The sequence below is a fragment of the Rhinoderma darwinii genome, unplaced genomic scaffold (assembly GCF_050947455.1).
Source record: "Rhinoderma darwinii isolate aRhiDar2 unplaced genomic scaffold, aRhiDar2.hap1 Scaffold_2298, whole genome shotgun sequence".
Taxonomy (NCBI): domain Eukaryota; kingdom Metazoa; phylum Chordata; class Amphibia; order Anura; family Rhinodermatidae; genus Rhinoderma; species Rhinoderma darwinii.
In genome coordinates this window covers 24811-47986 of record NW_027462607.1, presented here as the reverse complement: position 1 = coordinate 47986, position 23176 = coordinate 24811, and the positions used below count along the sequence as shown (strand labels likewise).

Here is a 23176-nt window from a genome sequence, read left to right as displayed (position 1 = left end):
GGAAATATAAAACCCCCTCACACCGCGCAATCACCGGAAATATAAAACCCCTCACACCGCGCAATCACCGGAAATATAAAACCCCTCACACTGCGCAATCACCGGAAATATAAAACCCCTCACACCGCGCAATCACCGGAAATATAAACCCCTCACACCGCGCAATCACCGGAAATATAAAACCCCCCCACACCGCGCAATCACCGGAAATATAAAACCCCTCACACCGCGCAATCACCGGAAATATAAACCCCTCACACCGCGCAATCACCGGAAATATAAACCCCTCACACCGCGCAATCACCGGGAATATAAACCCCTCACACCGCGCAATCACCGGAAATATAAAACCCCCTCACACCGCGCAATCACCGGAAATATAAACCCCTCACACCGCGCAATCACCGGAAATATAAAACCCCACACACCGCGCAATCACCGGAAATATAAAACCCCTCACACCGCGCAATCACCGGAAATATAAAACCCCTCACACCGCGCAATCACCGGAAATATAAACCCTTCACACCGCGCAATCACCGGAAATATAAACCCCCCCCCACATCGCGCAATCACCGGAAATATAAAAGCCCTCACACCGCGCAATCACCGGAAATATAAACCCCCCCACACCGCGCAATCACCGGAAATATAAACCCCTCACACCGCGCAATCACCGGAAATATAAACCCCTCACACCGCGCAATCACCGGAAATATAAACCCCTCCACACCGCGCAATCACCGGAAATATAACCCCCCCCCCCCCCCCACCCCGCGCAATCACCAGAAATATAAACCCCCTCACACCGCGCAATCACCGGAAATATAAAACCCCCCCACATTGCGTAATCACCGGAAATATAAACCCCTCACACCGCGCAATCACCGGAAATATAACCCCCCCCCCACACCGCGCAATCACCGGAAATATAAACCCCTCACACCGCGCAATCACCGGAAATATAAAACCCCTCACACCGCGCAATCACCGGAAATATAAAACCCCTCCCACCGCGCAATCACCGGAAATATAAAACCCCTCACACCGCGCAATCACCGGAAATATAAACCCCCTCACACCGCGCAATCACCGGAAATATAAAACCCCTCACACCGCGCAATCACCGGAAATATAAACCCCTCACACCGCGCAATCACCGGAAATATAAAACCCCCTCACACCGCGCAATCACCGGAAATATAAAACCCCCTCACACCGCGCAATCACCGGAAATATAAAACCCCTCCCCACACCGCGCAATCACCGGAAATATAAAACCCCTCACACCGCGCAATCACCGGAAATATAAACCCCCCCTCACACCGCGCAATCACCGGAAATATAAACCCCCCACACCGCGCAATCACCGGAAATATAAAACCCCTCACACCGCGCAATCGCCGGAAATATAAAACCCGTCACACCGCACAATCACCGGAAATATAAAACCCTCCACACCGCGCAATCACCGGAAATATAAACCCCTCACACCGCGCAATCACCGGAAATATAAAACCCCTCACACCGCGCAATCACCCGAAATATAAAACCCCTCACACCGCGCAATCACCGGAAATATAAAACCCTCCCCCACACCGCGCAATCACCGGAAATATAAACCCCTCACACCGCGCAATCACCGGAAATATAAACCTCTCACACCACGCAATCACCGGAAATATAAAACCCCTCACACCACGCAATCACCGGAAATATAAAACCCCTTCACACCGCGCAATCACCGGAAATATAAACCCCTCACACCGCGCAATCACCAGAAATATAAAACCCCTCACACCGCACAATCACCGGAAATATAAAACCCCTCACACCACACCGCGCAATCACCGGAAATATAAAACCCCTCACACCGCGCAATCACCGGAAATATAAAACCCCTCACACCGCGCAATCACCGGAAATATAAAACCCCTCACACTGCGCAATCACCGGAAATATAAAACCCCTCACACCGTGCAATCACAGGAAATATAAACCCCTCACACCGCGCAATCACCGGAAATATAAACCCCTCACACCGCGCAATCACCGGAAATATAAACCCCCTCACACCGCACAATCACCGGAAATATAAAACCCCTCACACCGCGCAATCACCGGAAATATAAACCCCTCACACCGCGCAATCACCGGAGATATAAACCCCTCACACCGCGCAATCACCGGAAATATAAACCCCCCCCCCGACACCGTGCAATCACCGGAAATATAAACCCTTCACACCGCGCAATCACCGGAAATATAAACCCCCCCCCCCCCACATCGCGCAATCACCGGAAATATAAAAGCCCTCACACCGCGCAATCACCGGAAATATAATCCCCCCACACCGCGCAATCTCCGGAAATATAAAACCCCTCACACCGCGCACTCACAGGAAATATAAAACCCCCTCACACAGCGCAATCACCGGAAATATAAAACCCCCTCACACCGCGCAATCACAGGAAATATAAACCCCTCACACCGCGCAATCACCGGAAATATAAACCCCTCACGCCGCGCAATCACCGGAAATATAAAACCCCTCACACCGCGCAATCACCGGAAATATAAACCCCCCCCCAAATCGCACAATCATCGGAAATATAAAAGCCCTCACACCGCGCAATCACCGGAAATATAAACCCCCCCCCACACCGCGCAATCACCGGAAATATAAACCCTTCACACCGCGCAATCACCGAAAATATAAAACCCCCCGCACACCGCGCAATCACTGGAAATATAAAACCCCCCCACACACAGCGCAATCACCGGAAATATAAACCCCCCACACACCGCGCAATCACCGGAAATATAAACCCCCCACACACCGCGGAATCACCGGAAACATAAACCCCTCACACCGCGCAATCACCGGAAATATAAAACTCCTCACACCGCGCAATCACCGGAAATATAAACCCCCCACACACCGCGGAATCACCGGAAATATAAACCCCTCACACCGCGCAATCACCGGAAATATAAAACACCTCACACCGCGCAATCACCGGAAATATAAAACTCCTCTCACCGCGCAATCACCGGAAATATAAACCCCTCACCGCGCAATCACCGGAAATATAAAACCCCTCACACCGCGCAATCACCGGAAATATAAACCCGTCACACCGCGCAATCACCGGAAATATAAACCCCTCACACCCCGCAATCACAGGAAATATAAACCTCCTCACACTGCACAATCACCGGAAATTTAAAACCCCTCACACCGCGCAATCACCGGAAATATAAAACCCCTAACACCGCGCAATCACCGGAAATATAAAACCCCTCACACCGCGCAATCACCGGAAATATAAAACTCCTCACACCGCGCAATCATCAGAAATATAAAACTCCTCTCACCGCGCAATCACCGGAAATATAAAACGTTCTGTCTCACAAAATAGCGACGCAAAACGGTTTTCTTTTTTTGAACAAATTTTTCTTTACTTGTCGAAGATAAATCTCAAAATTTGGTGTCGTCGTAATCGTATTGACCCGGAGAATAAAGGTAACAAGTCATTTTCACCGCATGGTGAACGCCGCAAAAACTAAACCTAAAAATCAATAGGATTCACTGCGTTTTCCTCTATTCCAGCCCACAATTGTTTCCTCTTTCCCAGCACATTATAGGGGACAATAAAGGGGTTTTCCACGATCGGACAACTGATGACCTTCACCAGATAGGTCATCAGTATATGATCTGTGGGGGTCCGACACCCGGACTCCGCACCGATCATCTGCTCCAGCTGCCTCCGGGCACCAGAAGTCCATGCTGAAAGCAGATGCTCCGGTCACGGAATAGAGCGGTCGTGCTGCTGTGTTAAAGTGAATAGGAGCAGAGCATTTAGTTCTGCAGAACGGCCGCTGTGCAGTGGTCGGAGCCATTTGCTTCCGGCTCCAACTACTGCATACCGTTCAAAACATCCGGCAGCCGGAGCAGCTGATCTGTTCGGGGTCCGGGTGTCGGACCCCCACCATCATATACTGATGACCTATCCAGTGGAGGTCATCCGTTGTCTGATCGTGGAAAACCCCTTTTAAAATTACTTCACGTCCAGCACAAGACATGTTCTCATACGGCTATGCCAACGGAAAAACAAAAAAGTTCTGGCTTTTGGAAGGAGGGAGGAAAAATTTGAATTGGCTGCGTGTCCAAGGGGTTAAGTACATAAGAAGAGACAAACATTAATGAATGACAGACTGGTCCAGAGGGAGAGAGACCATGCCCTCGTAGACTACTAGGGGAAGCACGGGAGAAATCTAGATGATGATGTGAGGAACAGATAAAATGAGAACAAAGAAGGTCTTGTGAGGACCGGAGATTATGTGTGGGGAGGTATCAGGAGATTAGGGCAGAGATGTATGGAGGGGATGGTTTGTTGACAGCCTTGCATGTCATTTTTAATATGTATAACTTAATTTAGTAGGTAATGGGTGGCCAGTGACCGCAGAGGTGGAATGAGGGGAGTGGTAGATTTACCCTTGCAGCAGAGTTGAGAATGGGTAGGAGGGGTGCAATAGTGTTAGATGGGAAGCCACAGAGAAGGGTGTTGGAGTAGTCTAGACAGTAGATGATGAGGACATATATACTAGCATGTTTGTCTGTTCGAGGAAAGACTGACTTCAAGAGGTTTTTGAGGTGGAGGCAGCAAGAAGTGGTAAGCGCTTAGGCTGTGCTATTTGAAATTAAGGGTTATCCCAATGCAGCGGACCTGTGAGACCGGGAAATGTGTGGAGCCATTAACTGTGATTTGATAGTTCTGGTAAGGGGGTTGAGTGAAATGGGGAAAAGATGATTCCGTTTTCTCCATGTTAATCTTAAGGAAGTGGGAGGTGAAAGAGGAGATAACTGTTAGACACTCTAGATAGCAGGGAGGTAACATCAAGACCAGAGGTAAATTTGACCAAAGATTTAGATGGAGAAGAGTAAGGGATCCAGAACACTGAGACCCATAAGGGAGCGATAGTAAATCTTTAGTTGGTAAGGTATGAGGAGATCCAGGAGAGGGCCAAGTCTGTGATGTCAAGGGACTAGAGAATTTGTATCAGGAGGGTGTGATCGACTGTGCCGAAGGTGGTGGACAGGTCTAGAAGGAGGAGCACAGAGTAATGTAGAAGCAGAGGACAGGTCTAGAAGAAGGAGGAGCACAGAGTAATGTAGAAGCAGAGGACAGGTCTAGAAGAAGGAGGAGCACAGAGTAATGTAGAAGCAGAGGACAGGTCTAGAAGGAGGAGCACAGAGTAATGTAGAAGCAGAGGACAGGTCTAGAAGGAGAGGCACAGAGTAATGTAGAAGCAGAGGACCGGTCTAGAAGGAGGAGCACAGAGTAATGTAGAAGCAGAGGACAGGTCTAGAAGGAGAGGCACAGAGTAATGTAGAAGCAGAGGACAGGTCTAGAAGGAGGAGCACAGAGTAATGTAGAAGCAGAGGACAGGTCTAGAAGGAGAGGCACAGAGTAATGTAGAAGCAGAGGACAGGTCTAGAAGGAGGAGCACAGAGTAATGTAGAAGCAGAGGACAGGTCTAGAAGGAGGAGCACAGAGTAATGTAGAAGCAGAGGACAGGTCTAAAAGGAGGAGCACAGAGTAATGTAGAAGCAGAGGACAGGTCTAGAAGAAGGAGGAGCACAGAGTAATGTAGAAGCAGAGGACAGGTCTAGAAGGAGGAGCACACAGTAATGTAGAAGCAGAGGACAGGTCTAGAAGGAGGAGCACAGAGTAATGTAGAAGGAGAGGACAGGTCTAGAAGGAGGAGCACAGAGTAATGTAGAAGCAGAGGACAGGTCTAGAAGGAGGAGCACAGAGTAATGTAGAAGCAGAGGACAGGTCTAGAAGAAGGAGGAGCACAGAGTAATGTAGAAGCAGAGGACAGGTCTAGAAGAAGGAGCACAGAGTAATGTAGAAGCAGAGGACAGGTCTAGAAGGAGGAGCACAGAGCAATGTAGAAGCAGAGGACAGGTCTAGAAGGAGGAGCACAGAGTAATGTAGAAGCAGAGGACAGGTCTAGAAGGAGGAGCACAGAGTAATGTAGAAGCAGAGGACAGGTCTAGAAGGAGGAGCACAGAGTAATGTAGAAGCAGAGGACAGGTCTAGAAGGAGGAGCACAGAGTAATGTAGAAGCAGAGGACAGGTCTAGAAAGAGGAGCACAGAGTAATGTAGAAGCAGAGGACAGGTCTAGAAGGAGGAGCACAGAGTAATGTAGAAGCAGAGGACAGGTCTAGAAGGAGGAGCACAGAGTAATGTAGAAACAGAGGACAGGTCTAGAAGGAGGAGCACAGAGTAATGTAGAAGCAGAGGACAGGTCTAGAAGGAGCACAGAATAATGAAGAAGTGGGGGAACAGGTTTAAAAGGAAAAGCACCAAGTAATGTAGACGATGGAGGACAGGTCACGCTTTACAGAAGTCTGTGTGTAAGATGTGACTGCTAAGTGATAAGATGATGCAGAGATCCTGCACACCCAGCACAATACATGCTGCTTCCTCACACTAAACTACCAGGACATACACACTGTATTGGTGGGACGTTCTGCGCATGCACACTGGTCTGGCGGGATCTTCTGCTCCTGCGCACTGGACTGGCGGCAACTTCCGCGCCTGCACACTGGTCTGGCGGGACCTTCCGCGCCTGCACACTGGTCTGGCGGGACCTTCTGCGCCTGCGCACTGGTCTGGCGGGACCTTCTGCGCCTGCGCACTGGTCTGGCGGGACCTTCCGCGCCTGCGCACTGGTCTGGCGGGACCTTCCGCGCCTGCCCGCTGGTCTGGCGGGACCTTCCGCGCCTGCCCGCTGGTCTGGCGGGACCTTCCGCGCCTGCCCACTGGTCTGGCGGGACCTTCCGCTCCTCCACACTGGTCTGGCGGGACCTTCCGCACATGCTCGCAGGACTGGCGGGACCTTCCGCACATGCTCGCAGGACTGGCGGGACCTTCTGCACATTCACACGTGACCGCCGGTTCCCATTAACCATGGTTAGTATCTGTCTTTCAGATGTGAATAAAGTTACTATCCGGTAAAATAATCTACAAGGAAAAGGGGAATACTATAATAATTAAGAATTTTAGATGTCTCTGAAGATCCAGGATCTCTGAGGTAACTTCTAATATCTGTAAAAACTTATATTAGGGGTGTATTCATTCATAAAGGGCATCTGTCACATTGACCACCCGTCTGATCTGTTGGCAGCAGATTATATAGCAGGAGGACCTGAGCAGATTGTGTCTCTACATTCTTTTCTATAGGAGTTACGGGAACCGCCTAACAAGGCCACCCAGAGGTGGAGCCGCATCTATCAGACATTCCTGGCATCTCCTGGGGAGAAATGTCCGTGTTGGGAATACCCCTTTATTCCATGTGGTGACGGCTCTGAGAAGATGTTTCTCTCAATGATCAATAAGTGAGGTTCTGTATGTCACACATGATGTCCCCTGTATGATTTCCATCTTCTCCTTTCTTCATAAAGACATCTGCAGTACTAGATCCTCCAGTTCCTCCAGTTTTCTCATCTTCTCCTCCACAACGTTCCTTCTGAATGACCCACCAAGAATGGACAAGGACAGGAATGAGATGAGCAGAAGAATATTAGACTTCACCTTGGAGATCATCTACCTGTTGAGCGGAGAGGTAAACTTTTCTACATTATAGAACAAGTCCCACATAGGGAAGGGACAATACATAATAGGAAGAATCCAGTGTCCTGTATAACAACGTCCAGATCTTCCAAGTGACGTCAAGAAGCTGAAGATCAGCCACCAATATGGTCAGTTATGTGTCATGTCACCAATGCAGCAATAGTAATGTTGTAGAGCAATGAGAATGACAAGGAACCAGGAGGATCAGGATGACATCTATATAGAAACATAGGAGATGACGGCAGGAGGAGAGCACATGGTCCATCTAGTCCCCCCAATATTATTTCCTTTTTAGTTTTGGCCTCGTTCTATTTTCTCAATGTCTTTTTGTAGGTGAGGTCTCCAGTATTACAGATGTGGGGTCACTAGAGGTCTATACAGCGGGGTCACAATCTCCCTCTTTCTACTGAGGGGGGAAAACTGTGTTCAGTTCTCTAAGTGTCTCTCTCCATACACAGGAGTACACAATAGTGAAGAAGACATCGGGTGACTGTACGACTCCCATCATCCATGAGTCAGGAGGATGGAGCAGTAGTCCCATCACAGAGCCTCCCCCTCACTCCGGGATACATGAGAAGATCTTAGAACTGATCTACAAGATGACTGAGCTGCTGACTGGAGAGGTGACACTGCTGGGAATGCTGGGAAATTCTACAGTAACAGCACTGGAGGTGTCTGGGTAATGACTGTATCATTGTGTGTGTCAGGTTCCTATAAGGTGTCAGGATGTCACTGTCTATCTCTCCATGGAGGAGTGGGAGTATCTAGAAGGACACAAGGATCTGTACGAGGAGGTCATGATGGAGGACTACCGGCCCCGCACATCACAAGGTAAGAAGAGACAGATCTATACTGGCATTACTGTGGGCACAGGCTGGACTGGCGGTCATGTTGAGGCCTTAATACCGTCATGTGCAGCACATATACACGTGTGTACAATGACATGTAATGTAGGAGCTCCACAATTTCGGCTCCTTTTACATCACATTAGATCCCTGTGTTTCGTGCTGCCGGCTGCTCATAACTCTGCATTACAGGTCACATTACATTGTACAGCGCTGGCGGCCGTTCTGGATACAGGAGCCATGAAGACGGGCAGGACGCGCTGTCTCCTAATGCAGAGTTATGGGCAGCCGGCAGCGAGGACTATGGGCAGTCGTGCTGTAGTCAGAAGTAAACCTGGTAATACAAGTCATGTAGAAAGACGATTATCGGCACACTCCGGCAGTATAATAGTTTCCTATATAATGTCCGTATAATCGGAGGTTCTCTTTAATATTACAAGTTCTGGGCACTAGATTCTGGAGATGGGACGCTGATCCAGGGATTTATTCTGATTTCCAGATTTGGAGTCGGGGAGGAGTTTTCCCCTAATGAGACAATTGTCATCCACCTCATGGGGGTTTATCTTCCTCTGGATCAACACGGTCGGATTATAGGTTGGTCTTGATGGACTTGTGTCTTTCTTCATCCTTAGTAACTGTAACACAGAATGTATGAAGCTAAATTTACCACGAATATAAAGTACAACGTGTTCTGAAAAAACAATCTCACAATGTCTTGGATAAGTAAAATCTTATTCCCACTTATGATACGTCTCCACATGGCGTAAACACGGTGGAACGTCCAAAACTCATTTTTGGCGCGACGTGTAGATGAGATTTGTTAAAATCTCATCCTCATTGCTACTACTGTAATACGCTGCAGATTTTCTCGCAATTAAATACTTTGCAGAAAATCTGCATCTTATCAGCCCCGTGTGCACATACCCTTAAAGTGACACGTCAGATTTGAGAAATGGTTCTCTTAAACAGGTCAAAAATAGGCCATGGATTCCACTCCCAGAGGAGTCCCTGACATCACTGTCCATATATGGACAGAGACGTCAGGGGCTCCCTCTAGAAGCACAATTTCCAGCCAAGTTGACGGCAACGCTCTGGCAAATGATTCCGCTCCTAGAGGGAGCTTCAGTGGCGCTATCTACAGGGGATGAGGTGCTATCTGCAGGGGTTTGGCATAAGTTTGATTAAACTAAGGGGGAGATGTGCCGGCACTTGTGGGGAGAGCCGGCGGACAGGAAAGTACAACCCTGTTCCATTCTGCCAATATTTATTTATGTGACACCTGCCCAGGGCATCAGGAGTTGGAAAGTATATAGCCATGTCGTGAAGGGGTTAATTAATATGTATAGAAAATATTGCCTACAGAGGTGTACACAGCCTTTAAGAGGCTAATAAGCAAGTGACACCCAGACCATTTTTGGTTGCAGGTAACTAAATAGAGGCGTCCTGTGTCCCGCCACGTTCATGTGTATCCGCGTCCACAGAAGGCAGATACAGGTAAATACTATGGTGGAGCAGGGAGCCAGTTACGCCCCGCCGTTCGCTCTGGTAGGGCACAGTCTACTTTAGGCCTGTGGCTTACAAGGTGCAGGGACCTCGACACCGGTAGTGAGGACCTCAACATTGTAATTCCGGCTCTGATCAGTACACATAGAAGTGTAGAGAGAAGTGTCTGATCTATAGACAGATATACAGTAGTCATGTATTCAGTCACTGTGTGTTTCCTACAGATGGATCCAGTAGGAGAAATCCACCAGAGAGATGTCCCAGTCCTCTGTATTCCCAGGACTGTCCAGAGGAAAATCCCAATGTCCCAGAGAATCATCAGGTAGATGAAGCTGAGCCGTATACCAGGTCTATATAGGGGGTGCGGAGCTTTTCGGTCCTGCGGTCATTAGGGATGTCACGATACCAGAATTTGGACTCCGATACCGATACTTCGTGTAGTATTGCGATTTCGATATCAAAACGATACTTTACCAATAGTAATAAAAAAATAATAAAAAAGTTCTTCCGTTTTCTGATGTGAGACGCGAGGCGTGATGATGAATGTAACCTCCATGTACCTCATTAATAGTAATTAACCCCATCATGTTTCTCAGTCATAATGGGTTAATGTGTGAGGTACATGATGGGGTTAATTACTATTACTGAGGTACATGGAGGTTAAATTCATCATCACGCCTCGTGCCCCACAATAATAAGTGATAGAAATATATACTGATAGTACACAGGCATATATCTATATACTGATAGCACACAGGCATATATCTATATACTGATAGTACACAGGCATATATCTATATACTGATAGTACACAGGCATATATCTATATACTGATAGTACACAGGCATATATCTATATACTGATAGCACACAGGCATATATCTATATACTGATAGTACACAGGCATATATCTATATACTGATAGTACACAGGCATATATCTATATACTGATAGTACACAGACATATATCTATATACTGATAGCACACAGGCATATATCTATATACTGATAGTACACAGGCATATATCTATATACTGATAGTACACAGGCGTATATCTATATACTGATAGTACACAGGCATATATCTATATACTGATAGCACACAGGCATATATCTATACACTGATAGTACACAGGCATATATCTATATACTGATAGTACACAGGCATATATCTATATACTGATAGTACACTGGCATATATCTATATACTGATAGTACACAGGCATATATCTATATACTGATAGTACACAGGCATATATCTATATACTGATAGTACACAGGCATATATCTATATACTGATAGCACACAGGCATATATCTATACACTGATAGTACACAGGCATATATCTATATACTGATAGTACACAGGCATATATCTATATACTGATAGTACACTGGCATATATCTATATACTGATAGTACACAGGCATATATCTATATACTGATAGTACACAGGCATATATCTATATACTGATAGTACACAGGCATATATCTATATACTGATAGTACACAGGCATATATCTATATACTGATAGCACACAGGCATATATCTATATACTGATAGCACACAGGCATATATCTATATACTGATAGCACACAGGCATATATCTATATACTGATAGCACACAGGCATATATCTATATACTGATAGTACACAGGCATATATCTATATACTGATAGTACACAGGCATATATCTATATACTGATAGTACACAGGCATATATCTATATACTGATAGTACACAGGCATACATCTATATGCTGATAGTACACAGGCATATATCTATATACTGATAGCACACAGGCATATATCTATATACTGATAGCACACAGGCATATATCTATACACTGATAGTACACAGGCATATATCTATATACTGATAGCACACAGGCATATATCTATATACTGATAGTACACAGGCATATATCTATATACTGATAGCACACAGGCATATATCTATATACTGATAGTACACAGGCATATATCTATATACTGATAGTACACAGGCATATATCTATATACTGATAGCACACAGGCATATATCTATATACTGATAGTACACAGGCATATATCTATATACTGATAGTACACAGGCATATATCTATACACTGATAGTACACAGGCACATATCTATATACTGATAGTACACAGGCATATATCTATATACTGATAGTACACAGGCATATATCTATATACTGATAGTACACAGGCATATATCTATATACTGATAGTACACAGGCATATATCTATATACTGATAGTACACAGGCATATATCTATATACTGATAGTACACAGGCATATATCTATATACTGATAGTACACAGGCATATATCTATACACTGATAGAACACAGGCATATATTAGTACACAGCCATATATCTATATACTGATAGTACACAGGCATATATCTATATACTGATAGTACACAGGCATATATCTATACACTGATAGTACACAGGCATATATCTATATACTGATAGCACACAGGCATATATCTATATACTGATAGCACACAGGCATAAATCTATATACTGATAGCACACAGGCATATATCTATATACTGATAGCACACAGGCATATATCTATATACTGATAGTACACAGGCATATATCTATATACTGATAGCACACAGGCATATATCTATATACTGATAGTACACAGGCATATATCTATACACTGATAGTACACAGGCATATATCTATATACTGATAGTACACAGGCATATATCTATATACTGATAGCACACAGCCATATATCTATATACTGATAGTACACAGGCATATATCTATATACTGATAGCACACAGGCATACATCTATATACTGATAGTACACAGGCATATATCTATATACTGATAGTACACAGGCATATATCTATATACTGATAGTACACAGGAATATATCTATATACTGATAGTACACAGGCATATATCTATATACTGATAGTACACAGGCATATATCTATATACTGATAGTACACAGGCATATATCTATATACTGACAGTACACAGGCATATATCTATATACTGATAGTACACAGGCATATATCTATATACTGACAGTACACAGGCATATATCTATACACTGATAGCACACAGGCATATATCTATACACTGATAGTACACAGGCCTATATCTATATACTGATAGCACACAGGCATATATCTATATACTGATAGCACACAGGCATATATCTATATACTGATAGTACACAGGCATATATCTATACACTGATAATACACAGGCATATATCTATATACTGATAGTACACAGGCATATATCTATATACTGATAGTACACAGGCATATATCTATACACTGATAATACACAGGCATATATCTATATACTGATAGTACACAGGCATATATCTATATACTGATAGTACACAGGCATATATCTATACACTGATAGCACACAGGCATATATCTATACACTGATAGTACACAGGCCTATATCTATATACTGATAGCACACAGGCGTATATCTATACACTGATAATACACAGGCATATATCTATATACTGATAGTACACAGGCATATATCTATATACTGATAGTACACAGGCATATATCTATATACTGATAGTACACAGGCATATATCTATATACTGATAGTACACTGGCATATATCTATACACTGATAATACACAGGCATATATCTATATACTGATAGTACACAGGCATATATCTATATACTGATAGTACACAGGCATATATCTATATACTGATAGTACACAGGCATATATCTATATACTGATAGTACACAGGCATATATCTATATACTGATAGTACACAGGCATATATCTATATACTGATAGTACACAGGCATATATCTATACACTGATAATACACAGGCTTATATCTATATACTGATAGTACACAGGCATATATCTATAAACTGATAGTACACAGGCATATATCTATATACTGATAGTACACAGGCATATATCTATATACTGATAGTACACAGGCAGATATCTATATACTGATAGTACACAGGCATATATCTACATACCAGTATATTAGCCTGTGCACTGATAGTACACAGGCAGCTGTTAGGACATACCTCAATATGCCCTAACAACAGGAAATATGGTAGGACAGCCCTGGGGTCCTTCAATGGACCCTGGGCTGTCTGCCCATATATGGTATGTCCCTCAATCGCGTCACAGGGATTCCTGCGATGCGATCCAAGGGGCATCTCCCTTTCTCCTGAATGCTGCAGTCCGCTGTGATCGCAGCATTCAGGGGAATAGCGGCGGAGATGAGAGGTTTCTCTGATCTCCGCCGTTATAGAGCGGGGCTGCTGATGCGTAATACAACCATTGCCCCGCTCCTGACATAAGTGAGAGCGCGGTCAGCATGAGGTGATGCGGCCGGCGCTGAACTATAATAAGCGGCGGTGCAGGCACTGAAGACAGAACATGGGGGTGTTTTGCAGCGCGCCCGCCATGTTCTGTCTTCAGTGCCGGCAATCATTAGTGCAGCGCTGGCCGCAACGCATCATCCTGACCCCGCGCACTCGTCATGACTCAGGAGCCGGGCAATGACTATCACACAGCCGCAGCCCCGCTCTCATACATTCATGTGTTACTATACTGAGCTGTGCGGCCGCAGAGCTAAGTATCGAAATACATGACATAACGGTATCTAAACAGTATGGAAGTTTCGAGGCATCGTGCATCCCTAACGGTCATAGATGTGGTCATAGATTTTGGTGGTTTCTTATGTTGATCTGTTAGATTCTTCGCACTCTCTGCTGTATTGTACTGAATTGTTACATATGTGAAATCAGGGGGAAGATCTGACTATTATTAAAACAGAGGATGAAGAAGAAGAGCGAGTGAGGGTCGATCAACCGTGTAAGAGTGAACCGGAGGAGGAAATTCCAGGAGGTGTTACCAGAGGTCAGTAATAATGAATTTAGAAAGTGAACTCCGTGGTTTATTAAGCAGGACCTGCTGTGTTATTTGTTGTTGTTTTTTTAACCACATTCCTCCCCTTATACTTGGCGTCCTCCAGATTCCAACGCTGTCTTTTTCTTTTTTGCCCCCCTCCATGTTGTTCCACTACAGCCCTTACTCCGTTTTGCACCTAACATATGCGTGTTGTAATTAAAGGTACAAAGAGGAGACACCATCTCTCCTCAGTAGGCGTTGCCTCACTTTTTGCTGTGACGCTGTCCAATCAGAGCGGACCGCTTCACAGCGATGCAGAAAACCTGCTGATTTTGTGAAATTTCCTGCAGGTCTTTGCATCGCTGTGAGGCTGTCCACTATGATTAGATAGCGTCACAGCAATGAGCGAGTCAACATCTACTGAGGAGAGAAAAGGTCTTCTCCTTTCTGTTCTCTTTAAGGTGGGGTTCCTCCTTAGTTCTACATTACAGTAACACGTCAGACAATGTGTTATACATAGTGCAGCACCTGAGGGAGCTGTGACTGCACATAGAAGTTCTCTACAAGGTGTTCTATGAATCCGGTCATGCACTAGGCTTAGCATCAGATTTTGGGGGGCAGCGGCTGCGATTAACAGCTGCACTCTAGGCCGAGATCTAGGAAAGCTCATTTCAACCACTTACAGAGAATGTGTCATCAGAAAATGATCTATTGTTTAAATCAATTTTCGTTTAAACATATTTTTTATGATTTTTTGGTGCGTTTTTTTTATATTATTTTTTTGTCTTTATCTAATCTTGCAGTTTGCCCTCTGGCCAATGAGTCTCATAGTAGACTGCTCCTTACAGTTCTCAGCAGTCATCTCATTATCATCACAGGCAGGATTACACTGACAGGTAACATCTATATATAGATAATACAGAATCCACCATTCATAATGGACTGACCCTTCCTGTTCTGTATAGATCACTTCTCATCACACCTCTCATTATCATCACAGGCAGGATTACACTGACAGGTAACATCTATATATGTTGATAACAAAGAATCCACCATTCATAATAGACTGACCCTTCCTGTTCTGTAGAGATCATTTCTCAGCACTCATCTCCTTATCATCACAGGCAGGATTACACTGACAGGTAACATCTATATATAGATAATACAGAATCCACCATTCATAATGGACTGACCCTTCCTGTTCTGTATAGATCACTTCTCATCACACCTCTCATTATCATCACAGGCAGGATTACACTGACAGGTAACGTGTATATATAGATAACACAGGATCCACCATTCATAATGTACCATCTCATTATCATTACAGGCAGGGTTACACTGACAGGTTACACCTATATATATATATATATATATATATATATATATATATATATACACTATAGAACAGGGTATAGGAGCGGCACTGTGTAGATAGCCAATAAACGGTTGGTGCTAGCTTCAAAAATTAAGGAGTGACGTACTCCTCATACATATATCCAAGAAAAGAGACTAGAAGCAGCACTCAGCAAAAAATGTGAATTTATTCACCCAACACAGCCCTGTGTTAGACAACATATAGGCTAAAACGGCCAGAAAGATATAACTGACAATAGCTGGACGCAATAGTACAATCATGTAGAGGCTGAAAAAGCTAGCACATACCCTGGGACATGATAAGGAGTGCAGGAGATCAAAAAAGTGGATGGATGAATGAACGCCTCGACGCGCGTTTCGCCCTGTAGACCGGCTTCGTCAGAGTTATATCTTTCTGGCCATTTGAGCCTATATGTTGTCTTTGGATGCTTCTAGCTTCACTTTTCATGTATTGCTATATATTTTGTAGGCAATGATAGACCTTATTGTCTATCTCTGCATATTGTCATAATCAGCTGGTAGCTCTATACTACGTGTGGGCCTTATTACCTTATACCCATGGGTTTATAATTCTGTCATATGAACTATCTGAGCGTGGTTTGGTCATCCTTGTATGGTTGACTCTGTTTGTCTATGGTCTATGCCATCTGACCCTGCTGTATATATCTCCGTGTATGATGTATCCCATCTTTTATTCCATTATATGTTATTGGTGATTATATTTAATAAAGATTTTTTGTACTTTTGTATATCATTCAGTATACTATTTCTTTAAGGGCTATGTCCCTTCATGGTTCGCTTCTAGGTTGTCTACTTGCAATAAGGGACCCCAGCATACACCATTTTTTGGTGTGAGGTTTTGTTTAGGTTGTCTCAGCTTGAAGAATAGGCCAATGTTTTTGCAGTATTTAGAAAATCTGAGGAGAGCATATATCAAAATTGCCTATGCATCTAATTTGGGGTGATAATGGAGCATTTATCTTCCCTCTTCCATAAAGTAACTCCCCTCTAGTGATGGCTCTAGCTCTGGCATAAGCTCTATGTAGGAACTTTTTAGGGTACCCACGTGCGCAAAATTTGTCATAAAGTTTGTCACATTCAGATTGGAAGGACTTCTCATCGGAGCAGTTTCTTTTCGCTCTGAGATACTGTCCTATGGGAATACCCTTTTTCAGGGCCGGAGGGTGGAAACTTTCCCAATGTAGGAAATTGTTGGTAGCAGTAGTCTTCTGATAGATGTCGGTGTGCACACTGCCACCAGGGTCCAGCGAGATTTTGAGATCCAGGAAATTAATTTCTTTCTCGTGTATTTCGTAAGTGAATTTCATGCCTATGTCATTGATGTTGAGAATCTCCATAAAGTCCAAGAAAAGTGATTTGTCCCCATCCCAAAAAATAAGAATATCATCAATGTATCGACCCCAGAATAAAATGTGACAGGTAAAAAAACATAAATCATCCGTGAAAACAAAACTATCTTCCCACCACCGTAAAAAAAGATTAGCATATGTGGGTGCACAAACTGTGCCCGTGGCACTGCCTTTTATTTGATGGTAAAATTCGCCATCGAACATAAAATTATTGTGGGATAAAATAATTTTAAGTAGTCAAATAATGAATCCATTGTGTGCTTGGAACTGAGTGCCCTTCGTGCTCAAAAAATATTGCACAGCAGTTAAACCAAGATCGTGTCTAATGTTAGTGTATAGAGATTCAACATCAATGCTGGCTATTAAGGTGGTGGCTGTAACAGAAATCCCCTGGATCCTGGTGACAGTGTCCTTAGTATCTCTAAGATAGGGGGCAAGGCTGTGACAAAGGATGAGAGCATCTCATCTACTTATAACTAATCCCTTGCGTGAGGTTATCGTTCCCCGAAACGATAGATCTGCCTGGTATTGGACGAGATGTTTTATGAACCTTAGGCAAGGCGTAGAATGTTGAAAGGGTTGGATTAGGATTAAACATTCTTTTAAACTCATCCTGTGTGATGAGAAACTGTGATTTTGCCTCCGAAAGTAAGGAATGTAATTCACTAGTGAACTGTTCGGTAGGATTTTTTGCAAGAATGGTATAAGTGGACACATGATCTAAAAGTCTGTGGACCATAGATGTGTAATCATCCCTATCCATAACGACAGTGTTACCCCCCTTGTACGATGGCTTAACAATGATGGATTCATTCTTAGAGAGTTCATCCAATGCAACCTGCTCCATATGACTGAGGTTACCAAAGACTTTGGATTTAGCGTATTTTAACCCTCGTAGATCTGCACTGACCATCTTGACAAATATGTCGATGTGGCCATATTGGGAGAACGGTGGTGTCATGTGTGACTCTGGTCGCAAAGACGAGAAAGGACCCGTGGCCATAGTAGCTCCAAATTCATTTTCATTAAGAAGTGCTTCGAGGTCAGTAAGAGTCCTCAATTCATTGGGAGTATTTGGAGTGTTCGGAGAAGGGTTAACTTTAAAATGTTTAAGTAGAGCTAACTTCCGTGCAAATAAATGTAGATCTTTGGTCCAAGTGAATTCGTCATAGCCAGGGGTGGGAGGGTATGAAAGGCCTTTCTGTAGAAGCGCCATCTGATATGGGTTCAGTTGTTGGAAAGAAGATAAATGATATATCTGCATTCTGTCATTTTTAGTCATCAGGTCCCCTGACTTCAAGTCCCTCAACTCACCTGATTCCAACCCAAATTGGGTGGTCCTAAAAAAGGAAACTGAGTATTTAGAGTAGATGGACTCTTCCCAGTGCCACTTGACACTGTAATGCTTGCTCCCAATGGTCCAGTGTTCTTCCCCGCTGTGAAGGGGGTGGTAACCGTATTGGTCGTGAACATAGTGGGTAAAGCATAGGAGGAGGAAGAAGAGGGAGCCGACATGGGTACTCTGGATGGATTTTCTTGGCCAGGTTGTATAGGGCATATTTGTTTATTTACTTTAAGAGGTAAAAAGGTTCTTTTTGGAGGATTATATCTCCTGTTATTGGTTTTTCGCTTTGTCCCCAGTCTCTTATCCTCAAGGGATGGCCTAGGGTCATCTGTACCGGAGATATCAGATTCAGAGTAGTCAGTAGATCTAATTTCACGATGGATAACAGGGGGTGTGTGTGTTTACGGAATGAATACGCTTGTCCCGTTTCAAAGTCTTTGCGGTCTCGTATATATTTACGGTGTTGCGTTCCTTCATTTCTCTTTGCAGGCTTTCGATATTTCTTTGTAGTTTGATTTCACAGTTGTTATATTCGGATGTGGTACTGAAGATTTTAATATCCTCAATTTCCTTTTGCAACTGGAGGTTAATTTGATCAAAGGCACTTTTTTCAAAGTCCAAGGGGTAGTGAAGCATGCGTAGAGAATTATCGGTTAGAAGGTCTTCCCACCCTTTAAGGATGTGCGCCGACTTTTTGTGCGCAGGCGCGCCCTCCTGGATTTCTGATTGGTGCAGTCCATTGGCCATTCTGATTGGCCTTATGACCCGCTCGTCTCACTATTGACGGCCGGTCTGTTTAGCCTCTTTTCATTGGGTCCCTGCGGACCGACGCCCACTGTCATGGCGGACCGAGGCTTTAAAAGGGTGTGGATCCACAATACGCCGTCAGTAGCCCCATATGAACCCCTGAGGACGCTACGTTCGTAGCGAAACATGTCGGGGGGGCTTCTCGCTATGTTTTATACGCAATGTCTCACTGACTGTCAGCCGCTGCTATGATCTTGTTTTGCAATTTCAGCCTACTGCAGACGCTGTCTAAACACTGACCCATTACACTGGACTGACTGTTTGCATCTCAGCACGCAGATCTTCTACTGCCAGTGAGCATTGGCTTGTTTTTAAACGAGTGTCGTTTTGTCTTTGATCATTTACTTATTTAATCATACCCAATAAAAGTTATATTTTATCTTATTGAATACTCCTGTATCTGGCTGGAAACAAGGGCAACCCTTCTCTATTTTGCCTAACCGCAGATTAGTTTCACTTTGTTACAGTGTTGTGCCTGCCAGCCAGCGGGGTCTCCCTTTCCCTTTTTTGCTATAAAAACCACATCAAAAACCTCTTGATTACACTTGATTTTGCGTGTTTGTGTGTGTGTGTGTGTGTGTGTGTGTGGGGGGGGGGGGGTGCTTGCCGCTGATTCTTCAAAAGAGCTGATAAGCGGCTATGAAGTATCAGCGGCGCGCGTTAACACTCCGCTCTGCCCCACACACAGCTCTGCAGGCACGAGAAAAGTGTTAAAGGGATCGTCCAGTAAAACATGGCGCCGCACCTGTCCTCAGGTCGGGTGTGGTATTACAGCTCTGTCCTATTCACTTCAATGGAGGTGAACTGCAATACCAGACACAACCTGAGGACAGGTGCGGCGCTGTGTCTCCAATCCGGACACCCCTTCTGTCCTGAGATGACCCGACGGGGGAGGAGGGTGTCAGAGCCACCCACCGCCATCACTGCAGACAGAACCACAACTACGGCATGAGGGCAGGGCTTGTCCTGAGTGCACTGTCTCTTGTTATGGACAGATTTATAGTCACGTGAACCCCGTCTGATGAACCGGTAACCTAGGTCCGATCACATGACAGAGGGGGATCACCAAAAACCCTGTGAACCCTCAGCCCATCAATCCAGCCCTTTCCTGGTTATATCTGCTTCTGGGAAAGCTGGGTGACCACCATTACCCCTCCTACTGGAGTGTGAGAGGTTCATTAGTCACATCCCCAAACATACTCCAGTAGGAGGGGTAATTGTCGTCACCCAGCTTTCCCAGACCCCTGAACGGTAAATCTCTCTAGTTGTGCTGAGACTGTTTGGGAATGTGACAGGGGTCTGGGAAAGCTGGGTGACCACACTAACACCGGGCATATTATCACCCAGCATTCCCAGGACAGTTACATCATGTGTCCTTTATACAGAGTCTCCTGCACGACTACAGGGGGGGCCGTCGGGTGTGGGGGGGGGTCACGAGAGCGGGGGTCTGTGAGATAGAGAGTGGGACAGACACACACATCTTACATGCAGTGCAGCTGGTCTTCATGATGGCGCCTGCTCTCTCCCTGCAAACAGCTGCTCTGCTGTGTGACTCTGACCTGCGTCTGCGCAGTACAGAGCCAGAGAGCAGATACAATGGACGGGAGCCGTTCATTGACTCCTATGCATTGTAGCTGCCGTATTCCATCTCTGTATGTGTCGTTAATCAACACATACAGAGATGAAAAAAAAAATGGTAGCCCCCATAGAGAAGAAAAAGAAAGAAAAAAATAAAAAGTACAACACAAATAAATACAATTTATTTTAATGACCTACTAAAAGCAATATTATATAAAAAATAAAATTTTCCGTGACAACTTAAGGACGCAGCCTAGATTTTTCAAATCTGACATATTTCACTTTATGTGGTAATAACGTCGGAATGCTTAAACCTACCCAAGCGATTCTGAGATTGTTTTCTCGTGACACTTTGGGCTTTATGTTCGTGGTAAAATTTGGACGATATATTCAGTCTTCATTTGTGAAAAATTGCAAAATTTTGAGAAAATTTACAAGAAATAGCATTTTTCAGAATTTAAATGCATCTGCTTGTAAAACAGACGGTTATACCACCCAAAATAGTTACTAGTTCACATTTCCCATATGTCTACTTTAGATTGGCATTGTTTTTTGAACATTCTGTTATTTTTCTTGGACGTTACAAGGCTTAGAACATAAACAGCAATTTCTCATATTCTTAAGAAAATTTCAAAAGCCTTTTTTTGAAGTTACCTGTTCAGTGCTGAAGTGGATTTGAGGGGCCTATGTATTAGAAACCCCCATAAAACACCCCATTTTAAAAACTAGACCCTTCAAAGTATTCAAATCAGCATTTAGAAGTTTTTTAACCCTTCAGGCATTTCACAGGAATTAAAGCAAAGTGGAAATGAAATTTGCAAATTTAATTTTTTCAGCTGAATTTCAATTTTATTCAATTTTTTTCTGTAACAAAGAAGGTTTTACCAGAGAAACACTACTAAATATGTATTGACCAGATTCTGCAGTTTTTAGAAATGTCCCACATGTGGCCCTACTGCGCTCGTGGACTAAAACACAAGCCCCAGAAGCAAAGAAGTACCTAGTGCATTTTGAGGCCTCTTTTTTATTAGAATATATTTTAGGCAGCATGCCAGGTTTGGAGAGGTGTTGAGGTGCCAAAACAGTAGGAATCCCCAAAAAGTGACCCCATTTCGGAAACTACACCCCTCAAGGAATTAATTTATGGTTGTTGTTACCATTTTGACCCCACAGTTTTTACACAGCACATATTTGAATTGGGCTGTGAAATTAAAAAAATGAAATTTTTTCCAATAAGATGTCATTTTTGATAAAAATTTCTTATTTTCACAGGGAACAAAATACCCCATTTTGTTGCCCAATTTGTCCTGAATGCAGCAATACCCCATTTGTGGTGATAAACTGCCGTTTGGGCCCATGGGTGGCCTCAGAAGGGAAGGAGTGCTGTGTGTTCTTTGGAGTGCAGATTTTGCTGGATTGGTTTTCGGGTGCCATGTCGCATTTGCAGAGCCCCAGAGGTATCAAAGCAATGGAAACCCACCAGAAGTGACCCCATTTTGGAAACTACACCCCTCAAGGAATTCATTTATGGGTGTTGTGACCATTTTGACCCCATAGTTTTTTCACAGAACTTATTTGAATTGGACTGGGAATTCAAACAAAATTAATTTTTTCCAATAATATGTAGTTTTGGGTGAAAATGTCTTATTTTCACAAGAAATAAAATACCCCATTTTGTTGCCCAATTTGTCCTGAGTGCGGCAATGCCCAATTTGTGGCGATAAACTGACGTTTGGGCCCATGTGAGGCATCAGAAGGAAAGGACCACCATTTGGCCTACTGAAGCTTTTCTGGTGCTAAGTCATGTATGC

The 23176-nt window shown here is 44.0% G+C and overlaps 1 protein-coding gene across 2 annotated transcripts; it reads left to right on the top strand.

Annotated features, from left to right (window-relative positions):
* Positions 1-6741: 6741 nt before the first annotated feature.
* LOC142702414 (uncharacterized) lies at positions 6742-23031 on the top strand. 2 transcript variants are annotated; one of them, XM_075848173.1, is made up of 7 exons: positions 6742-7108; positions 7258-7639; positions 8106-8270; positions 8355-8478; positions 10220-10317; positions 14786-14897; positions 15692-17196. In XM_075848173.1, the coding sequence occupies exons 2-7, from the start codon at positions 7448-7450 to the stop codon at positions 15799-15801; spliced, it is 801 nt and encodes a 266-aa protein (XP_075704288.1). In that variant the 5' UTR covers positions 6742-7108; positions 7258-7447; the 3' UTR covers positions 15802-17196. The 2 variants fall into 2 exon arrangements, with proteins under 2 accessions (XP_075704288.1, XP_075704289.1); XM_075848174.1 differs by lacking the exon at positions 15692-17196 and adding an exon at positions 22638-23031 and having other exon boundaries at positions 6743-7108.
* Positions 23032-23176: the final 145 nt, after the last annotated feature.